At 41.4% G+C, this 21,762-nt stretch overlaps 1 protein-coding gene across 1 annotated transcript; it reads right to left on the bottom strand.

Moving 5' to 3' along the window:
• Positions 1-574: 574 nt before the first annotated feature.
• On the bottom strand, positions 575-8,412 carry LOC107787970 (CBS domain-containing protein CBSCBSPB1-like). Its single transcript, XM_016609600.2, has 15 exons — positions 8,188-8,412; positions 7,936-8,090; positions 6,454-6,622; positions 6,160-6,292; positions 5,912-6,082; positions 5,697-5,778; positions 5,483-5,596; positions 5,320-5,386; positions 5,053-5,158; positions 4,908-4,966; positions 3,009-3,115; positions 2,786-2,919; positions 2,187-2,272; positions 1,994-2,083; positions 575-1,004 (listed from the first exon to the last, which is right to left on the bottom strand). Exons 2-15 carry the CDS (start codon positions 8,088-8,090, stop codon positions 822-824), a joined length of 1,656 nt encoding a protein of 551 aa, XP_016465086.1. The 5' UTR covers positions 8,188-8,412; the 3' UTR covers positions 575-821.
• Positions 8,413-21,762: the final 13,350 nt, after the last annotated feature.

The raw sequence follows: 21,762 nt of genomic DNA, 5'->3' as shown, positions 1-21,762 counted from the left end.
AATAGCACATGCCTATCATGCACTATAGGTACTTTGTACTTCTTTTTCGATCGTTCGAGTTACAATTTGTGTTAATTTAGTTCCGGGCGGTGTTCACTGGTTGAGTTTTTTCTCTCATTCATGTTGGAGAGAATGTGAAGGACACCTGCCACTTGTCAAGTAAAGAAACGCCTCATTAAGTATCGCTTGACACGTGAGATACAAAATAAAATTTCTCTTCATGTTTCAGGAAAAGAAGAACTCCGAACAAATCCAACTTATCAATTTTGACTTAAGAGGCAGTTAGGTAGTCGTATCTGTTGATTTTATTTATTCGCGAAATCCACAGCTTTCAATCATTATTACTAGGACGAGAAAAAAGGAATCGTCTGACCAAAAATACAAATCCAATATGTCTGTCTTAATTTAGTTATTGCAAAACAATATTCCTCTAAGTACACTAATGATTACTAAATAAAGTTGTCCATCTTTCTATGAGAATAAAGGGGGAGAAGGAAACAAAAAATTAAAAACATAAAAGCAGATAGTAAACACAAAGAAATAATTACTACTACTAATTATGTCTCTTCTCCTTTTCGCTACAAAAATCCTGGCACTAAGCATACTCTCTCCAGTTTATTATTGAAGATAACTTCAAGATCAGTGAGTTACAAAGGGAAATAATTTACATCATTATAGACCAAGAAAAAACCAATTGGACTGCACTATAGAGCTAAAAATCCAAAACCTATACCAGAGCCAACATCCACTCAAATCAACTTGAATTAATGTGCTATTCCCGCTGCACTGTACATTAAATGGAAAATTTCATTTTCATATGATCAGTTACTAGATCTCCTTAAGAATGCTATTACGCCTAAACCTGCAACTAATGCCGCACCAGCTGCTACAGCGCTGTAAGCTGAAGCCCATGCAGATTCTGTATGAGCATAATCCAAATTGTTGGAGCTTGAACCCTTCCTACGGCCACGCTTTCCTGAATAGTCTAAGTGCAATCTTAGTCCCTGTAGAAGTTGATTTTCTCTCATCAATCCGTATTTTATATACCAGAAAGGAGGAGGAATATAACAATATCTGATTGTATCAAGTTACTTATAAGCAATACTAATCTAAGGAAATACCACTAGAAGAGATCAAACTCCGCTTATGATGAATCCCCCGATGTATTGGTGGTGGATATATATAGGGGCGGAGGCACCTCAGGCCAAGCAATGTCACGTGACTGCTTCGCTGGAAAGTGTTGTTGGAAATATAACTAATTTCATATAAAAAATTACACCACTTGACTGTCAGTGTTCATAGTCCAACTGGTTCAGCGGGTTATTTTATCAAATGAAAGTCGGGGGATCAAGTCTGTCAAAACACACTTTTTTCCTTTTTGTGCTTTCATTTATTTCATTTGTCTAAATGATAGTGTTTTCATTTGTTAGAATGGCAGCGTCTAGTAGAGATGAACCTGCGACCACCTAAGGAGGCCAAGGACAGAAAAATCAGTGGACTAGAGCTGCCAGTACATGGAAGAAGTGTTAAAATATTACGTACTAGTTAATATAGCTATTATGAATTCACCTTAAAAAAGAAAAACTTGTCAAAAAGGCCGTATTAATGTACTTAAATTATATTTCATTGATATGATTTGAATGTGTTTTCTTAATATGATGTTGTTATAATGATTTTTTATTTGTTTCTGACATTGCTTGCCAGGGATCCTGCTTACGCCACTGACTGTATCTTGAATTGTGAAGTATTATGCTTTGATTTTTGAACGCATAAGCGGTGTAAAGGAGTACATCTGTTGAGCTACCAAAGAAGTGAAAACGACTTGGGAAATTTCCAGCACAAGTATTCAATTATTAGTTCGGACTTGTTTAGTATTAAATTGGATCCAAAACAAAAAGTTCTTAATCGAAGATCTAACCGTATCTTCTAGATAGTTACTCTTAATTTGGACAAATTAAATCATGTTATAGAACCAAGAACCAGTCGATCATACCTTCCAACCTGCAGATCTTGCATGGTCGACGGCAGCTGTGAGATCGCTCTCTGTTGCTAATACAACCTTGTCATGGTCTTCATCTTCATACTGCAAGAGAGCATCGCCAATGAATATTATAGCAGTCATCTTGTTCGTACAAGGGAATAAAGTAAGGATAAACATGTCCATGTAGAACCAAATTGATTCCTACCAGAATTTGAGGAAGGTTCTTTCGGTCGATGTCATCCCCCACTCTCTGAATAATTGCAGTTAGAAGATCTGTCATGCTCCGAATATCTGAATCAGGGAAACAGTAAGGCCACCATGGGAGTGGAAACATGATTAACTGCTGATTATGATGGAGAATAAACAGAATACTCACATCATATCAATTTCCTTATTATTATGTTTTAGGTGGCAATATGCACACTTCCAATGACTCTCTTTAACAACAGAAACATGAATAAACAAGAATACTGCTAAATATACAATGATTGATGGAAATTTCAACAGTACCAACTCAAGGAGGAGCAAAGAAGAAAAGGAGTTGATATGCAAAAGATAATAGCACACCTGGAACTCCCATAAAATTGAAAGGAGTCAGAAGCATAATAGTTCAGAAGACAAGTCTCAAGATGCATGAAACGTTAAAGAACTCCCATTTCTTGTGAATATGGAAGCAATATACTTAAGGCCTATATGGCAAGTGTTCTTATCATGGAAGCAATGTTAATTGCAAGATACATGAAGCCTCACATGACAAGTACTTATTGTTTTTATTAAGTTACAAACTGCTCGCAACGAACATACCGCAGTTGAATCTGTGCATCCTCCCTGTTCTGTCTTGAATCTTGAATGCAAAAGTATTTGGAAGGCTCGATGAAGGATAGGAAATAGATCTCCTCAATTCTGCCCCTTCAGAAGCCAATTTCAAGGAACCAATGCTGAGATGTCATATAAATGGATGTTAGAATTAATAATAAAGCAATAAAATATGATTTAACAGAGGTAATAGGGAAAGTAAGATTATAACCTCCGTGTCTCTTCCTCCTCATCTGGGGACAATTCCATAGCTGAATCCCAAAACTTTTGCATCCTAGTGTTTGCAACTTCGCTATTCACCCCAGCAGTATTTCCCACCTAGTTAGCAAGGAGTAGTTAATTCTATACAAGCTAGGGGAGCAAGAAGACTTGCAATGCTACGCGTAGGCATAATGTTATTATCCCTTAAATATTAAAAGTACAGCAAGATTATGATCCAATTTTAACAATAATGAGATTTTATAAGAAACTTTGATGCTCAAATGATATTTATATTTGCAAACTGTATCACAAGAAAGTAACATTCTAATTATGGTTTAGTCGGTTAAGGAAACAAGACAGATAAAAGATCACATCTCTAGTAAATTTTAGATGTACTTCCTTCTTCCTTAAACCAATAAAGTAAGTCCACCAATTAATATTTGTACGATGAAAATAAAAGTGGACTCAGAACCCAAAAACATTTTCAACCGAACACATTCTGCAGAGAGCAAAGATTGGAGGAGTGCTGGAGAAAGGATGGGCTTGACATATTCACCATCTGAAATCAAAGAAAGTTGAATATAGTAGCACCATATCCAGAAAGGCTGTAATCACTTGCAAGAATATTGGTAATATCCTCAAGCAGATAGAATTGGTGAATCAGGACCAAGCTTAGTTCTATATTTCAACATAATTAAATGAACTCCATTTATTTATATCCGCAAATAGGAACAAAACTAACAGAACATCAGACTTGCCTTAAGAAACCAGTCTTGATAAACCCATCTCATGGAGTCCAATATATGTTTTTGGGATCTACATGGTTATGTGGCATGCTCATCAAAGTAGTTAAATCCTTGTAAGGTTTACTTTCTTCGGTTTTGTCTTTTCTGGGGAGGGGAAGAAGTAAATAGAACTAGCAGAATTCAAACAGGCAGATATATGCAAGACGGTCAGAAGAGATCGACCAACAGAATGTTAGCCAGAAACATCAGTTGGTTATGTTGAGCTTCACAAAAGACGCAATAAGAAAACCACAAACAATTTTCTCAGATGCCTCTGAGGCCAAATGTTGATTGTTGTTGTTCCTAGTTGGGTTATCTAAAACATAATTTTTCTTCCTATTTTCAAATTATATGCTTCTTTTTCAAATACTGTTCCAATTTTATGGGATGTCCCCCAAGGGACTTCTTATAGATGTCCCCCAAGGAACTTCTTATAGAAAAATTGTGATTTGTATGTTGTTTAGGTCCAATGCCTAGAACTTTCAGATTGAACTAGCCATAGTCACATATTTTGTAATTTTCACTCTTCAATCAGATTGTAACATGACGACCTGTTTAGCAACTTGACATTAAGATTTGCAACTTCCAATCAGAGGCGGAGCTAGGATTTGAAGTTTATGGTTCTGAACTAGCCACTGAACCTATAGCTCGTTTTGTTACTGGATTCCTAGTTAAATATTTATACAGGGTCTAAGCAAAAGTTATTGGGTTCGTCTGAACTTGTAGCGGATGCTCTAGCTCCGCCATTTCTTCCAATATATAATAGTTAACGTTTTCCCATTCACAATCAATTGTGAATGCATTCTCCTAATATCATGGCTTTAATGCAGTGCCGTGATCTTTAGAAACTTACTGATAGGCATTCCACGCAGCACATGGAAGCATGACAAAGCACACATAGATGAACTGCTAAAATAACTGGCTAGTCAATAATCTATGGACCACAGGGCTTCTTATGTTCTTCCTTTCCATTTTCCGCTGATATATACAGACATGACAAAGTGGTCAATACTTTCAGAAGCTTGTAAACTTCTTGAAAGAAGCTATAGATGCATGGTAACTACTTGGATTTGAGAAGTTCATCTGTCACCATAAAAGTAACATATCTGTATATGCTGCCTTACCGTGGCTACAGCTGCATGAGTGATATGAAGCACATCAACCACAGCAACTACAATTCCATCTGCAGCAAATTGATACACAAATGTAATCAGATCAGGGAAAAGAAGATAACCGCTTCCAAACTGTACTCTAAAAGGTCAATGCTACCTCTATCAACTACAGGAAGGTGTAAAAATTTCCCATCGTGCATTGTATGTAAAGCATCAACAATAGGTGTATCCGTCGTAGCACATTCAGGATTGGCAGTCATTACCTGGACATTAGTCATAAAATAAGACAAAAGTTGTCAAAGATCAAGTTTTTTCTCTAACCTAAACAAAGGAAGCAAAACTAAATAAGAAGCAATACTGATTCTCAATGTTTTTTATTTTAATTATAATAAACATATTGATATACTAAAGCGAAAGAGATTACCCTCTCAACAAGAATGGACTCGGGCGAAAGATCTTGTGCTATGACTCGCATCAATATGTCCTTTGAACTGCACAGATCACGAGGCAAATCTATGCGGTGATTAGCATGCCATTATGTACAGTTCGGAATTATTAACTGACTAACACAAGGGGAAAATACTCACGTTAAAATTCCTCGTGGTTTCTTGTCAACAGCCACGATTGCGGAGCTTGTTTGAGTTTCAAGCATCTTTTTAGCTGCGTCTAGAACAGTATCACTTGGTTCAACTGTAACAGTCCTGGAAACAACACACCAAATGGTGACTTGCAAAACATCTATCTTCTGTTATAGGTGAAAGACGTATTCGTTAGGAGGTTAAAAGTGAAGATATTACCTACTTTGGATTCTCAGAAATGATGGTAGAGAGTGAAGGCCGGAACATTCGCTCCCGAAGTGTTTCAATAAATGAATCAGAGCCACCTGATACAAACAAGAAAATATGAAAAAAGTTAACACATTTCACTAGCTAAGTCCAATCAGATACTGTCACTCAGTCACATGAACTGGGTAAAGTCAGCACATAAATAGTAACAGCAGAAAATGTTCGACCAACCAGAAATAGACGCTCCCCAGTTTTTTTCAACTCCCTCAACAGCAGCTACTATAGCCTTTCCTTTCTCTGCTGCCCTTTCAAGGCGAGCAATAGCATCATAAAGACATTTTGCTATGTCAAGCAAAGCAATGACCTCTCCATTTTCAACAACTGGCAAATGTCTAAATTTTCCTGAAGTGAGTAACAAAGGTGAGATGTTGGATAAGGTTGCAAGAAGTAAAACATTCTATTATTTCAGATACACCAACCTAGCACCATTTTCTGCAATGCTTCTACAGCAAGTGTGTCAGAAAGCACAAAAACAGGATGTTTCGTCATAACCTTTGAAACAGATGTTTCCTGAATATTGACTTCGCCCGCAATAACTCTTGTTGCAATATCCTTCAATTTTCCCGAAGATAGAAAAACAAAATGACAAAGGGAAAGTTAGTCAATGATATCATGTTCACGGTGAAAATGGAAAAATATTAGCGAAGAAGCAGATCTACATATCTTGAGTCTAATGAGGTTTAAAATAGGATTACACAAGATTCAGATCAAACCTTATCCGTCAAGATACCACATAGTAATGCATTTGAATCGGTCAGCAATAGAGCATCAACTCTGCGAGCAGCCATCCTGCGGCATGCTTCATAAATACTTGTAGTCTCAGGTACTGTCAAAGCTTTAGACAACCTAAGTCTCTTCACTGTCCGCTCTCCAGTCAGACCCCTGTTAAATGTTAGGGAGAAACTAATCATTTTAACTAAAAGGAAATATACAAGTGACTGTTCCCGCTCAGGTTGATTGTTAATAATCCAACACTGAACCTGACTGTATAATTTTAAGGTAGCATGACTATCTTCACTAACAAAATAATCTCTATGGCTTTGCATTTGAAAATTTTCTACTATATGGATTAAGATTTCAAGTTAAAAGAAGAGAAGATAATTAAATGACAAAAGAACCCTAAAAGTGAATAAAGCTGCATAGAAACGAATAAATTCGACCACCCAAAAAAGAACCCCTGATAAACTTACACAATAAGCAAAATCCTCTGACAACTTGCACACATGTAGTTCTAAAGAACGGCTACATGAAACAACAGAAGCAAACACCTACATTACATGTACTCGGTTTTGAGTTTTACAGATTGGCTGTAGCTTACAAGGTTACATTCAATTTGAAGCAGCTTTTCCATGTATTTTGGAAACTCTTAATGGAAGTACCATACCACCATCAGAGGTGTTTATCAAGGCAAATGAATTCCGGGTATAGACCTCCAAACTGGCGTTTACCAGCTGCAATATCAACTATATGCAATTCCAAATATACTTGATTCAACCGGATCATTGTTTAGTTTTTCATTGTCCTTAATTCCTAATAAGCTCTTCTTTCCCTTCATCCAGTTCGAATTGCACCACAAGCTCATTTCTGACTTCAATGTTCAAGTTGGTGAAAAAATGATCATCAAGAGAAGTACACCTTTCGGGACACATTAGAATTTTAACCAATATTCTAGTTCACACTTTAATCATTTCGCCGTAGTGGCAGGACAAACTTCTCCAACATTATCAATATCACTAATATGCGGACACTAAGCAATAACCATCAGCTCCCAAATTCACTTGCACATGGTCATATTGTCTCACTATGAGTCTATGCTCTTTGGCAATTGGCGCCAACTTAATAGACTTACATACACACAGATAAATACATGCATTCTGTTCAACTATATATGGTTCAAGCAGAGGACAGATACTCCAATACTACAGAGGCCCCTGATTATCTCCACAACCTAAAGGAGAAATGTACCTAAATTTCTATGACCTTCAGGGTAATGCACCTCAATGTTCGATAACAAAATAAATCGATTCGACAAAAAGAGAAAGAAAGAAAGAAAGAAAGATATCCTCGACTCACATAAACATCTTTGCATGTAAGTTTTACGAAACAAAGCCTCGTGATATATTCAATTTAAAGCGCATAAAAATGTTAGGGAATAAAAAATTAAAAAATGAATAAGCAGGGAAAGAAAAACGGACATGGAACGAGAAGAAGGTAGAGATTTGCGATGAGGAGAAACAGGGAGTCCTCCTGCAGTATCGACGCCGCCTGTTTTCTTCTTCGAATGGGAGGATAAGCTTGTCATTGACAAGCTTCTCCTCGACGGCGTTCCTCCTCCTACACTCGTTGCCATCTGATGTATTCATCATACAAAAATCATCAAATTAATACTACGAATTTCGAAATTCAACATGCAAAATAATGAGAACCAAAAATCATTAAATTTTTACAATAATAGAGTTGATAACGATTAATGGAAAATGACGAGTGGACGTGGAAGGGAAGATTTCCAGGAAAATTCTTCAGGTGAATTTCCCGGGAAAGAGAAAATTAAGAGGTAGAGAGAATGATGGATATGTGTTTTGAGATTAAAATTGAATGGAATGTGTGTTTGGCGGATGCCGTGTTCTTAGAGGTTTTGGCCGATGAGGTTATTCCACATCAGCCTCGGGAATGTAATTTCCAATTTCACTGGAGGCAGTGACACGTTTATATTACTTATATTTTGTATGCTTATGATACCCCATGTCTTATAATGCAATATTGGACACCTTTCAAGCTAGAGGAAAACGATGAGAAAAAATGTCATATGGACTTTTTAAAAAAAAAGAAAAGAACTTCTCTAAACGTACTTTTTCCAAATCCAATTTTAATGCCAATTAAACATTAAAAATAATCTCATATGTCACCAAAGCTGAAAATAATCCAAAACATAATTTCAAAAAGTAAAAGCAATTGCACAGAAAATTTTCCATTAAAGTGGGAAAAGAATCATTACTTATGAGCAGAAGATAGTTTCCTTTAAAAGTATTTCGATACGCAAATATGTCAACAAAATAGTAGGCTTTTCCCCTTACTGTATGCAGCTGCATTTTGTGTTCCTTTTGAAATGAGTTATCTTGTTCCGTTGTATTCAGTTCTTTAATTTATAACAAACATGCGAAAGAGCATCAACGAATGAAAGATGCTTTGCTCTCCATCTTAAGGCTTTTCGCATTGTTTATCTTAAAATAAGTAACAATTAAATTTGTACGCGATTTAAAGGATACGTAATTTAATTTAACACGGATGATCTATGAACAGAAAATAATTAAAGTAAAGAGAAATGAAACGGTCACACCAAACGTGATGGACAATTAAGCCTCGCTTTTGGATGAATACTGAAAATTGACCTCGGTCGAGCTCTCGAGACGGGCTCAGTTGCAACTAAATAAATAAGCACCTAAAGAACACTATGAACAGTGGCTAGAGAACAAAAATAAACTTTTATTGCTTTGATATGCATGCCAACAGTGGTTTTCAAATGAAAAGGTTCTCCTTTTTATGTAGTAGGAGAGTTTCAATCCCAATACAAGTCTAAAAAAGGTAAAAAAAAAATATTCTTCATCCAGTAAATGTTGATCTGTAGTTGATATCCGTCGGGGTTCGCGCCATAACATCCGGTTGAGGGCGGATATTACGGCTCTCCACTTATCATGCCTAACCGTTTTTTCCCTTAGTCTCGGACCTTCACTCTGCTCGGATCCGATGCTCATCCATTTCCAGTCCCTGCTGCACCATTCATCCTCTCCGGGCTCTGAGACGTGGAACCCATCGGCTTTACTCGAGGTCATGCCAGATCGTGCTTCCCTCTCGTTTCTTTACCGGAAAAATCGGGGGTAACTTTATCCTCAATTTTACCCATACACATATAGTCCCCTCACTTTTCGGAGAGCAAATTTATCGAAACGACGAGAAGTGATTAATCGACCTCGTTTCCTTCCTCCGTATGTTACAATCGGGTCGACGAGTCAGTGAAATGTCCCATCAGTTGCGTCATTCTGACTTCGGACATGTGTTAGCCGCCGGTTGACCATCCTCGAATGCAAAACGTCACTCATTAATTACCTCCCTCCTATAAAAGCTCCGGTTCTTTTTTCACTTTTTTACTTTTCGATTTCAAATCTTCTTAAGTTACCCCTGAACTTTTTACTTGCTCATAATTCCTTCAAATCTTCATACATTGTTCTTCACATCTTTATTTCTTCATCTCCCATCTTCAAATCTTCATATTTTATCTTTGAATCTTCACGTTTGACCTTCAAATCTTCATACTCTTCTTCAAACCTTCATATTCGCCTTCAAACATTCATATTTCCAGAATTCGATAGCAAAAACCTCAAAATCCGTGCCTCAGAATACCACCCCTTCAACTGCCACTGCGGCCGCTGACATCGAAAAGTGACCTTATCGACAGTGGACCCGGAACCTCCCCTTAAGGACTTTGTTCCCGGAGGCTACTCCATAGACAACAATTTTAAGGTCAGAAGGCCTACAAACAAGGGGATCGTGGTGAGGAGGTGTGGAGGTACATCTGCTCTATCACGGAAGACACGCTCCCGACGGTCCGGGAGGACTGCAAGTGGGAAGGCAAGGAAATAGTCATCCCCGGTCCCGATGAGGACATCACTACTCATGTGAAGGGGTACTTGAGCGTTTACACATACCCCTTCAAACTTGACCCGGTGACCCGGTGGTCCTCGACTTTTGTAAACGGTACGAGGTCTGCCTCGGGCAGATCCATCCATCTTTATGGAGCATTGTGATTCTCCTCCGTCACTTTGTTAATAACACGGAGGAGCACCGATTCACTATCAATCACCTACTCCATATCTACGGCCCCCGAATCTTTCGAGGGGGGTTGATCAAGCTTGACTGACGGGCAAAGAAGGCCCCCTTCTCGAGCATCGACGAAGACAGGGATCGAGGCTGGCAGGGGAGATTCATTCGGGTGAAGATCGAGTATGTCATTCCCTCTGATTTCCTGTTGTTCCCTGAGAAGTGGAACTCAAAACGTAAGTTCGTCTCCTCTTAAGTAATTAAAATAGTTCTTTGATTTTATTATTTTTTTCTCATCGCCTGATTTTCCCATTGTGCAGCAGTTGCCCGAGTCCCGAATGCAGTCCCCCATTTCAAGGAGTAGGTCGACGGGATCTGCAAGCAATCGATGTACTCCGAGTGCGAGTGGCGCAAACACTCAAAAGGAAAGTGGGAGGCCCGTTCCCATGGTGAGTGTCCTTCTTTCCCCGATTGAATTTCCCTTTTGTTCTACTGTTGTTCTTACTAAATCCCTTTCTCCCTTCTACAGATTTGCCCAAGACCACTGAGCTTCGGGTAGTGGACGAGAACAAGGCCTCTATGAAGAAGGAAGAGAAAGAAAGAATGAGGGGGTCTTTCGGCTCCCCGGATGCGGAAGCCGATGCCAAGAAAAAGAGGGTCAATGTCTGGGTCCGAAAGAGCAGCTAAAAGAGTACTCGGGCCAGGGAACTGGACCCTAATTCCCTTTACCGACTCAAGGACTACCCCGAAGATGATGGCTTGGATTTTATCTCTCATGAGCTGGCCATTGCTGTAGAAGAACGGGCAGAGCCAGAGGGAAGTGACCATAAGGCCAAACCTTCTTCAGCTCGAGATCTCGAGGGAAAGCCTGTGGCTACGGCCTCTCGAGAAACTACTCCGGCTTCGAGAGAAGCCACTGATGTCATTGATATCCCAGAGTCACCATCTCACATGGAGTCTCTATTTGACGAGGCCCAAGCCATTAAAGAAACGCCAATCGAGACATAAGCTGAGGCCCTCAACCTGTTCTTCGAAGGCATAGACATTGGTGTACTGGAGGAATACACCGGGTTTGGCCACTTGTAGATCCCGAAAAAGGACGTGTTGCCGGAGTCAGGTGGGCCGAGATCGAGCCCAAAGCTGGTGAAGCAGTTCCCCACCCCGAGCGTGAATCCCGACCATAAGAGAACAATCATGTTTACGATCCCGACAGATACCAGGGTGCTGTCCGGGCCGGTTAGCATAACCAGCTACCTTTGTTGCTTGGTGACCGAAGAGGACCATGCGAAGATTAACGAAGTGGATGCGCCGAGCCTTTTCAACGAGGCCCAATAGGTGTCGAACATGGTATGTTTTCCTTTCTTTATATCCCTTAAAGGGTTCATTAAGCCCTAGCATATTCTCATGATTTCATCAATTTTGTTCCCCAAGCCTCAGTGCTTCATCATTAAGCTTCCATCAGTCTCGAATGGAGGCGAGTCATCTCGAGTTCGAGCTCAAGGAGCAGGTCCGGCAAAGGACATGTACAAAGCTCTCAGTGAGCAAAGGTAAGGGTGAAACGGAGCTGGAAAAAGCTCAAAAGGAGACCTCTTCATTGAAACGGGAGAATGTCGTTCTGGTCGAAAAGGTAAGGGTGTTTGAGATTAATAAAGAGAGGCTAAGCACAACTGCTAATGCCACAACCTCGCAGGTCTAAGAGAAAATAAACCTGATCGACCAACTCCGAGCCATAATGAACGAAGTCAAAGCCTCGGCAGAGGCGTTGAGGAGCAAGATGGATCTCCTGGCCTCGGAAAAGGAAGCCACCAAAGAGGATTCGGCATCGGCCAAGGACCAGCTCCGGGTGATGAAGGATAAAGCCGATAAATGGTTTCGGTTGAATGATGAGCAATAAGCACAATTGGACTCGGCCATCTCAGAACGGGATGCCCTTGCCCGGGAGTACACCACACTGAAGTCCAAGTTAGAGGAAGCTTCGAATGCGTCCTCTGAGGTCCAGGATATGCTGGCCCAATATAAGAATGATGTGGAGGTGGCCGAGGCCCATATAATAACAAAGGACGAGTATGTAAAGTGGCTATCTCGGAGGGAGAACGTCGAGGAGATTAAAGAGGCGAATAGGCCGAGTCCAAAGAGATATACAAGCCCGAGGGCTCGGGCAGCGAGTCAGGCTCCGGCAAAGACTAGGCGGAAAATTCCTTAGTTTATTTTTTGTATTCCTTTGTACATTTTGTTTTATTTTGGGGCCGCTTCATAGTGCCTCGGTAAATACTTTCGATATATATAGTAAATTTTCTTTCGGCTATAATGTGTCCTTTACTTTTCAGCGTTTGCTTATAACCTTTTGTTTAAAATATGCCATCGATGCCTTAGCATAGAATTTGGCATAACTTAGACTCTTCATTCCCCCAAAGCTCAGATGAGGCCAGGTTTAAGTAACAACTCCGTGTTGATTTGACTTCGGAATATCGATAAAAAATGAAGTCTTTAAAATACTTGAATATTTTAACCGGACATGATTATTGTTTGCCAAAGGTGGCTCTTTTTATGGCCGGGTCTGAAGTATTCTTTCATAGGTTTCAATCATGTGTAAGGACCTTATATTCTATGTACGGACTCAAACGTCTCCGATCCTTTTTATGTTGGCAGTAGCCTTTCATGTTTAGGTCCTGCCTAATAGGCTCGGTGCCTCTGGGATTTGGTAGCCCGAGTTGTCCGATCTTATTATCGGATTGCATTCCCCGATTCGGGGAGGCCCGTGGGCTTTAGGGGTTCGAACCTACTATTTATTCTAAGTAACTTAACGATAATCTCGCTGGTACAAATGTGAACTGATGAAATATAGAAGGCGAACTGCTTTATTACTTTGAATGTAGAGTACATAATCAAAGGTACAAAAGCTTTCTGCCATGATAATAATGAGCTACACGGGCACGGTTCGTTTGACCATTTGACCCTTACAGTTAATTCTAATATTCAAGCCTTGACTTTCAATATCAAATAAAAAATGCCTTCTAAGTTTTTGAACTCGGGATCTTGACTTAGGGTATGATGGGCCCCCGAGCATTCGAGGCCAAGCTAGTGAGAGCTCGAATACTATTGATCCAATACCGGTGATCTGCAATCCCGGCCTCAGGCCGGTCTTCAAAACTAGGGTAGCACATTTTACTATTGCCTTGTTAAAAATCTTGCTTTAAAACCCACTTCGGGAAACAACCGGTCTAAGGAAAAAAAAGTACAACACGTACTTTCAGACCTAATCCTCAGATGTATCCTCGACCGAATACTTGCACGGGTTAGTTCAAAGCGTAATAAACTACAAAGAAATTTTATTCGTACCTTAGCAGTAGTATTGCTTTAAATGTTCCACATTCCATTTGTTGGATAGTTGTACATTATTCCCTGACTCGAGCTTATATGAGCCTTTCCCGGTTATACCGATAACTCTGTACGGATCTTCCCAGTTCGGGCCTAGTTTCCCATCATTTGGGTTCTTGGTATGCATTGTAACTTTCCTTGATACCAAGTCCCCCACTTGGAAGTGTCCCCCGCTTGACCGTTCCCACTAGGGTAGTAGGGTGTCGACAAGATCTTTTTAATTTGTGGTCTTCTAGAAACTTACTAACCTTATCGCCGATGAACTATCTCCCGGTGTCGCAAGTCATCTCAGCTGGTATCCCGAACCGGCATGTTGTATGATCCTAGATGAAGTCAATGACCTCTTTTTCTTGAACCTTCTCAAACGCCTGTCTTCGACCCACTTGGAGAAATAATTGGTCATGAGCAATATGTATTAGGCTTTGCAGGTTGCCCATGGCAAGGGAACAACGATGTCCATCCCCCATTTCATAAACAGCCAGGGGGATAGGACCGGGTGAAGCATTTTCTTCGATTGATAAATCATTAGGGCATGCCTCTGGCATTCGTTACACTTTCGAACGAAGTCTTTCACATCCTTTTCCATCTCGTTCCAGTAATAACCGGCTCTGATCAATTTCTGAACCAAGGATTCCGCTCCCGAATGGTTTCCACAAATACCCTAGTGGACTTCCCTCATTATGTAGTCGGTCTCCCTCGGACCCAAGTACCTAGATAGTGGCCCGAAAAGTGATCTTCGGTATAACTTTCCACCGACCAAGCCAAACCTGGCAGCTTTAGTACGTAGGGCCCTCGATTCCTTGGGATCCGACGACAATTTCCCTTTCTGAAGGTAGTCTATGTATCTGTTTCTCCAGTCCCAAGTCAAGCTTGTTGAGTTCACCTCGGCGTGACCTTTTTCTATTACCGAGTTCATCAATTGCACTACTGCTCCGGAATTGAATTCGTCGAAGTCGACTAACAACCCTAGATTGGCCAACGCATTGGCCTCATTATTTTGATCTCGAGGTACATGTTGTAGAGTCCATTCCTTGAATTGGTGTAAGGTCACTTGCAACTTATCCAAGTATCTCCGCATCCATTCCTCTTTTACTTCAAACATCCCATTAACTTGGTTGACGATGAGGAGGGAGTCACATTTAGCCTCGATCACCTCGGCCCCCAGGCTCTTATCCAGTTCTAGACATGCAATTATAGCCTCATATTTGGCTTCATTGTTACTCAATTTCATAGTTCTAATAGACTGCCTTATTACATTACCCGTGGGTGGTTTTAATATGATGCCCATCCCGGACCCCTTTGCGTTAGAAGCACCGTTCGTGAATAGGGTCCAGACCCCCGAGCTAGTCCGCGAGGTGAGTAGTAATTCCTTCTCAACCTCGGGAATCAAGGCCGGAGTAAAGTCAGCCACGAAGTCTACCAAAATTTGAGATATTATGGCAGTATTGTGAGGACCCGTAAAAATTTGAACCAAAAACTCGGGGTTTTGTGGTGCCAAGATAGATTCCTGCATTACTATAGTAGAAATTCTTCGTCCCTGCATTTCGTGGTTCGGACTTTTTGGACTGAACAGTACCTACGAACTTAGAGGAAAATGTTTCGCAAAAGAAAGCGTTTCTGCGGCCCATTATACAATCACATAATCACTCTGCGGACCGCATAATGGCCGCAGAGTGAAGCAGTAAGTTTGGCAAATTTGAGGTCAGTTTTGCGGTCGATTATGCGACCGCATAATCGATATGCAGACTGCATATCAATCGCATAATTTCCTCTTGGGTTTCTGCGGAGGGAGTTCTGCGGTGCATTATGCGACCGCAGAACAAGTATGCGGACTACATACTGGTCGCATACCTGAGTCGAAAGTTTAGGCCCCTGAGGGCCATTTCTGCGGTCACTTTGCGGACCGCATAACCATTATGCGGGCGCATATGCGATCGCAGACCTATGTCGGGGCACCATTTTTCTTAATTTAAAACCCGACCCCCATTCAGTTAAAATACCCCTTAGGTCTATTTTGAGCTCATTTTCTGATATTTCTAGAGTGCGAGAGAAAGGGTTCAAAAGGGAGGGCCTAAGTTTTCATCAAATTGATCTTCAATCATTACTTGAAGCTTTAGAAATATTCAAGTAGAGCACCAAATCCTTCATCCAAAAGGGTAAGACTTCATCACCCCAGCTCTTAATTTCAAACATAGCTATAATGGGGTACCAGTGTGATACTTCATGGGTATAAGGGTGGTTTATCTTGCATGCATGTATGATAAAGAGTGGGGGAAAAAGTGAGCTAGAACCATGAACGTTTTTCTAATTTTGGGTTCAATTTGTATATTGCTAAAATAGATTGAGGTTGCTAAGGGGTCCGGATAATTGTAAAGTCTAAAGAAGCGCAATTGAGGTATGTATGGCTAACTCTCTTCTTCCTAGAATCGAACTCCTGGTGTCCGAATAATGGGTGTAAATTCTAACTTGATCATACTAGAATTGTTTGCCTTAGTGTGTTGGATTGAAAGATTCATGTCCCCTAATTGTTTTAGATGGTTACCATGTCATCATGCTATTTGAGAACGTAATTATGTTGTTTCCAAGCTCCTTCCCTTATGTGTTCAATGCCTTATATGATGGTACTTATCGACATGAATGATGACGTTATTTGAACGGATAAAAAGGGAAAAGACTTGAATTGTAAAATGTTCCCAAGTGCCAAGAACTACTTAATAAATGAGGCTGTTTGTGCCATATAACGAAAGATGGGAAAGAAATGTGAATTGAGTGAACAATTGAAAGAGGTTATGTCTCAAGTGAGATGGCTTAGACGATCGGGCCGAGATCGGACGCTATGCTGTACACATGGTGGCATTTGTGTTAGAATTTGTATTGGAATTATTGATTTACATTGTGGATATGGATATGTCTCACTTGAGATAGCTTAGCCGGTCGGGCCGAGACCGGACTCCGTGTAAAAACACGGTGGCATTGTGAGTTGTGGCATTTGGCACTAATGATTATTAATCTAAAAAGACGGAAAGATTGAATTGGAAACTATGTGACCCTTATTTAGTGTTTTCTTTGTATTTCTATGAAGTTCTTATTGATTATTATGACTGCCTTCTCTTTGTTTCACTGTTCATTCTACTAAGATTGGTGTTTGCCTTATATACTAGTACTATTCGACAGTACTAACATCCCTTTTGCCGGGAGAGCTACATCTTTGAATGGATGTAGGTGGTTCCATCGCAGATAGTGGTGCTCTCTTTCTCTCCTCACAGCAGTCTTGGTGAGCCCCATTTCTCCAGGGGTCATGTAGTCCTTCTTTTGTATAAGTTTTCAAATTTTGAGGTATAGCCGGGGCCTTGTTGCCGGCATTGTCCTGTTGCTCTTTTGTATTCTTAGAGGCTCCGTAGACATTTATGTGGGTCATGTATGTATGTTGGGGTGGTCGTTGGATCGAGATGTATTTTGGGAACTCAACTATGGCATAATGTATATAAGGAAAAATGAACTAGCAACATTTGTATATTTATATAATTGATCTCTCCCCTATTTTACAAATGGTGATGCGATCCCTTCTTGGATTATGAATGTGTCGGGTAGGAAAGGTTTAATAGGCTTGCTCAACCGGGTTCACTCAGTTGAGCGCCGGTCGCGCTCCCCGAGGTTGGGGTATGACAAACTTGGTATCAGAGCCTAAGGTTTTAAAGTGTCCTAGGATGTCTCGGAGCCGTGTCTAGTAGAGCCATTCTTATCGGTGTGTTGTTGACCACATCTTTAATTAGGGGGCTACTTGGACATTTAGGAATAATACCCTTCATTGTTGTTCTATATCGTGCGATAGAGCTGGATGTGAGGTTGGTCTCCTCTAACTCGTGCATTGTTCTAAATTTCAGTAAATGGCACCTAAGAAGAGAGTGAGAATTGGCCAAGAAGACAATGCCACACCAAGAGTGGTTGTTGATCCCCTACTTGATAATGCGGGTGGAGATAATCCCCCTACTATCACACTGCCTGATTCATCTACTCCAGAACAGACTACCCCAGTTCCTACACCCGCGGAGGGTGCCACAATCCCTCCCGCCGATATACATGTTCCACCTCCAGCCCCAGCTCCAGGACCTAGTATTTCTGATGGGGATCTTAGAGGAGCTATTCAGATGCTGACTCAGTTAGTAGCTTCGCAGGCTCAAAGGTCAAATGTTGTACCCACCTCATTTAGCTTGCAAGGAGTTTCTTTCGGTTCCAGGGTAAACAAGTTCCTTCAGTTAGACCCTCCAGTGTTCACAGGTACTGATCCCGGGGCAGACCCTCAGGATTTCATTGATGAGATGCATAAGACTCTCTGATTTATGCGTGCTACTGAGATGGAGGGAGTAGAATTGGCCTCTTATAGTTTGAAAGGGGTGGCATATTCCTGGTTTGAGATGTGGGAGGATTCCCGTGAGGAGGGGAGCCCTCCGGCGAGATGGAGTGAGTTCGCGGATGCCTTCATAGACCATTTCTTGCATGTCGAGACTAAGGCAGACCATGCTGTGGAGTTTGAGACCCTTAAACAGGGTAGTAGGAATGTGTGGGAGTATCACATGGAGTTCGTGCGCCCGTCGAAGTATGCTGTTCATATGATGCCGACTATGGAGGTAAGAGTGCGTCGATTTGTGCAGGGCCTTAGCCCTTTGGTTATTAATGAGGCTGCCACAGCTGCTCTAAATTCTGACATGAACTATGGAAGGATGGTGGCATTTAACCAAGCTACGGACGCTCGAAAGTTAAAACTCAGGATGGAACGGGAAAGTAGTAGTAGGGCCCGATCAACGGGCAACCTTGGGGATTCATTCAGAGGTGGGAGATCAGCTTTTCGGGGAGGATCATCAGGGCTATCCAGTCTTATGCTCAGTCTTCAGCTAGTGCCCCGCCTTCAGGGCACGATCAACAGAAGTGGACTCGCTTTAGGCCCGGTCAGGGCAGCAGGGGGTCCCACCATCAGGGCTGATTAGGAGGGAGATTCTAGCAGTAGCAAAGGGCCCCATGCCCTAAGTGTGGGAGGATACATTCGAGAGTCTGCTACCTGGACATGCCAGTATGTTATAGATGCGGAATGAGATGCCATATTCAGAGGGAGTGTCGTGCATCCCATCAGGGTGCAGGCAGGGGCACAGTTCAGTCATCCAGTCCTACAGTTACAACATCTTCAGCACACCTTCCAGCTCTAGGCTCTTCAGCACCCGCAGGGCATGGTAAATCCAGGGGTGGTGCACAGAGTTCAGGAGGACCCAACCGACACTATGCTATGGGTGGTCAACAGAGTGCAGAGGCTTCCCCAGATGTCGTCACAGGTATATTGACCGTTTAATCTCATGATGTGTATGCCCTTATTGATCCCAGATCTTCTTTGTCCTATGTTACTCCTTATGTTGCTACGAGCTTCGGGATAAAACCAGAACAACTTCATGAGCCGTTCTCTGTATCTACCCCAATTGGCGATTCTATTATGGTCGCACGGACTTATAGGGATTGTGTTGTCACGGTGCATGGTCGGGATACCATGGACGATCTTATTGAACTAGCGATGATTGATTTTGATGTAATAATGGGAATAGATTGGATCTATTCATGTTTTTCCAAACTTAACTGTCAGACTAGATTTATGAGGCTTGAGTTTCCTAACGAGCCAACTGTTGAGTGGGAGGGGAATAATGTTATGCCAAAAAGGTAGGTTTATTTCTTACCTTAAGGCCACAAAGTTGATCAGGAAGGGGTATATTTATTATTTGGTCCGAGTGACGGAAACCACTACTGAGGTGCCTACCCTTGAATCTGTACCAATTGTGAATGAATTCCCCGATGTCTTTCCGGATAAGCTCCCTGGAATTCCTCCAGATAGGGAGATTGATTTTGGGATTGATGTGATGCCAGCCACGCAGCCTATATCGATTTCACCTTATAGAATGGCACCAGCAAAATTAAAAGAGCTAAAGGAACAACTAAGGGATTTGCTAGAGAAAGGTTTCATCCGACCGAGTGTGTCTCCTTGGGGCACACCAGTTCTCTTTGTCAGAAAGAAAGATAGATCGCTGCAAATGTGTATTGACTACCGGCAGCTCAACAAGGTCACAATCAAAAATAAATACCCATTGCCAAGGATAGATGATTTGTTTGATCAATTGCAAGCTGCTAAGTTCTTCTCCAAAATTGATTTGCGGTCCAGGTACCATCAATTGAAGGTAAGGGAGCAGGATATTCCAAAAACAGCTTTCAGAACCCGGTATGGGCACTTTGAATTTTTGGTAATGTCTTTCGGGCTAACAAATGCCCCGGCAGCTTTCATGGATCTTATGAATCGAGTCTTCAGGCCGTTTCTTGACTCCTTTGTGATAGTATTCATTAACGACATCCTTGTATATTCACAAAGTCAAGAGGATCACGCCGACCACCTCACGACAGTTCTGCAGACTCTTCATCACCACTACTTGTATGCAAAGTTCTCGAAATGTGAATTTTGGCTTGAATCTGTTACATTCCTGGGTCATGTCGTCTCCGGAGAAGTAATTAAGGTTGATCCTCAAAAGATTGTGGCGGTGAAGGATTGGCCTAGACCTACTATCCCAACAGAGATTCGCAGTTTCTTGGGTTTGGCCGGGTATTATAGGAGGTTTGTGGAGGGGTCCTCCACTCTTGCCTTTCCATTGACTAAATTGACACAGAAGGAGGTTAAGTTCTAGTGGTCTGATACTTGTGCAAGGAGCTTCCAGGAATTGAAATCAAGATTGACCTCGGCGCCGGTATTGACCCTGCCAGAGGGTACCAAGGGGTTTGTGGTGTATTGCGATGCTTCAAGGATCGGTCTTGGGTATGTATTAATGCAACATGGTAAGGTTATAGCATATGCTTCAAGGCAACTTAAGAATCATGAAAAGAACTATCCAACTCATGACTTAGAGCTTGCGGCGATGGTTTTTGCATTAAAAATTTGGCGTCATTATTTGTATGGAGTCCATGTAGATGTATTCACGGACCACAAAAGTCTTTAATACATTTTCAAGCAGAAGGAATTGAACTTAAGGCAAAGAAGGTGGCTTGAGTTGCTCAAAGATTATGACATCGACATTTTGTATCATCCGGGGAAAGCTAATGTAGTGGCGGATGCTCTTAGTCAGAAATCTATGGGTAGTTTGGCTCACTTGGAGGCATGTCAAAGGCCCTTGGCCCAGGAGGTTCACCAGTTGGCCGGTTTGGGAGTTCGTCTTACGGACTCTAGTGAAAGGGGAGTGATTGTGCGGAATAGGGTGAAATCATCGCTTGTGACGGAGGTCAAGGAGAAGCAATACAGTGATCCAGTGTTGGTGCAGCTGAAGGAAGGGATTCATAAACATAAGACTACGACTTTTTCTCTTGGCATGGATGACGGTACATTACGGTACCAAGGACGACTATGTGTTCTAAATGTAGATGGTCTTTAGGAAAGAATCATCACAGAAGCTCATACTTCTAGATATTCCGTGCACCCAGGCTCTACAAAGATATATCATGATCTCAAGGAAGTTTACTGGTGGAATGACATGAAGAGAGGTGTGGCAGACTTTGTGGCAAAATGCTCAAACTGTCAACAAGTGAAGGCCGAGCATCAAAGGCCTGGTGGGTTAGCTCAAAGTATAAAAATTCCAATGTGGAAATGGGAAATGATCAACATGGATTTTTTGGTAGGGTTACCGCGCACTCCGCGTAAATTATCGTGGATCGACTCACGAAATCAGCACACTTCTTACCAGTTAAATCCACCGACACTGCGGAACAATATGATCAATTATATATCAAGGAAATAGTCAGGCTTCATGGCACTC

The sequence above is a fragment of the Nicotiana tabacum genome, chromosome 24, assembly GCF_000715075.1.
Source record: "Nicotiana tabacum cultivar K326 chromosome 24, ASM71507v2, whole genome shotgun sequence".
Classification (NCBI taxonomy): domain Eukaryota; kingdom Viridiplantae; phylum Streptophyta; class Magnoliopsida; order Solanales; family Solanaceae; genus Nicotiana; species Nicotiana tabacum.
This window is presented reverse-complemented; position numbering and strand designations above follow the sequence as displayed.

Bases quoted from the DNA above. Each gene is read 5' to 3' on its own strand.
- LOC107787970 (XM_016609600.2), bottom strand. From the start codon at position 8,090: ATGGCAACGAGTGTAGGAGGAGGAACGCCGTCGAGGAGAAGCTTGTCA. The intron at 4,967-5,052 runs GTAGCATTGACC...AATTTGCTGCAG, and splicing joins CCTTCCTGTAGTTGATAGAG to ATGGAATTGTAGTTGCTGTG. The intron at 3,116-4,907 runs GTAAGGCAGCAT...CTTGCTAACTAG, and splicing joins CTCATGCAGCTGTAGCCACG to GTGGGAAATACTGCTGGGGT.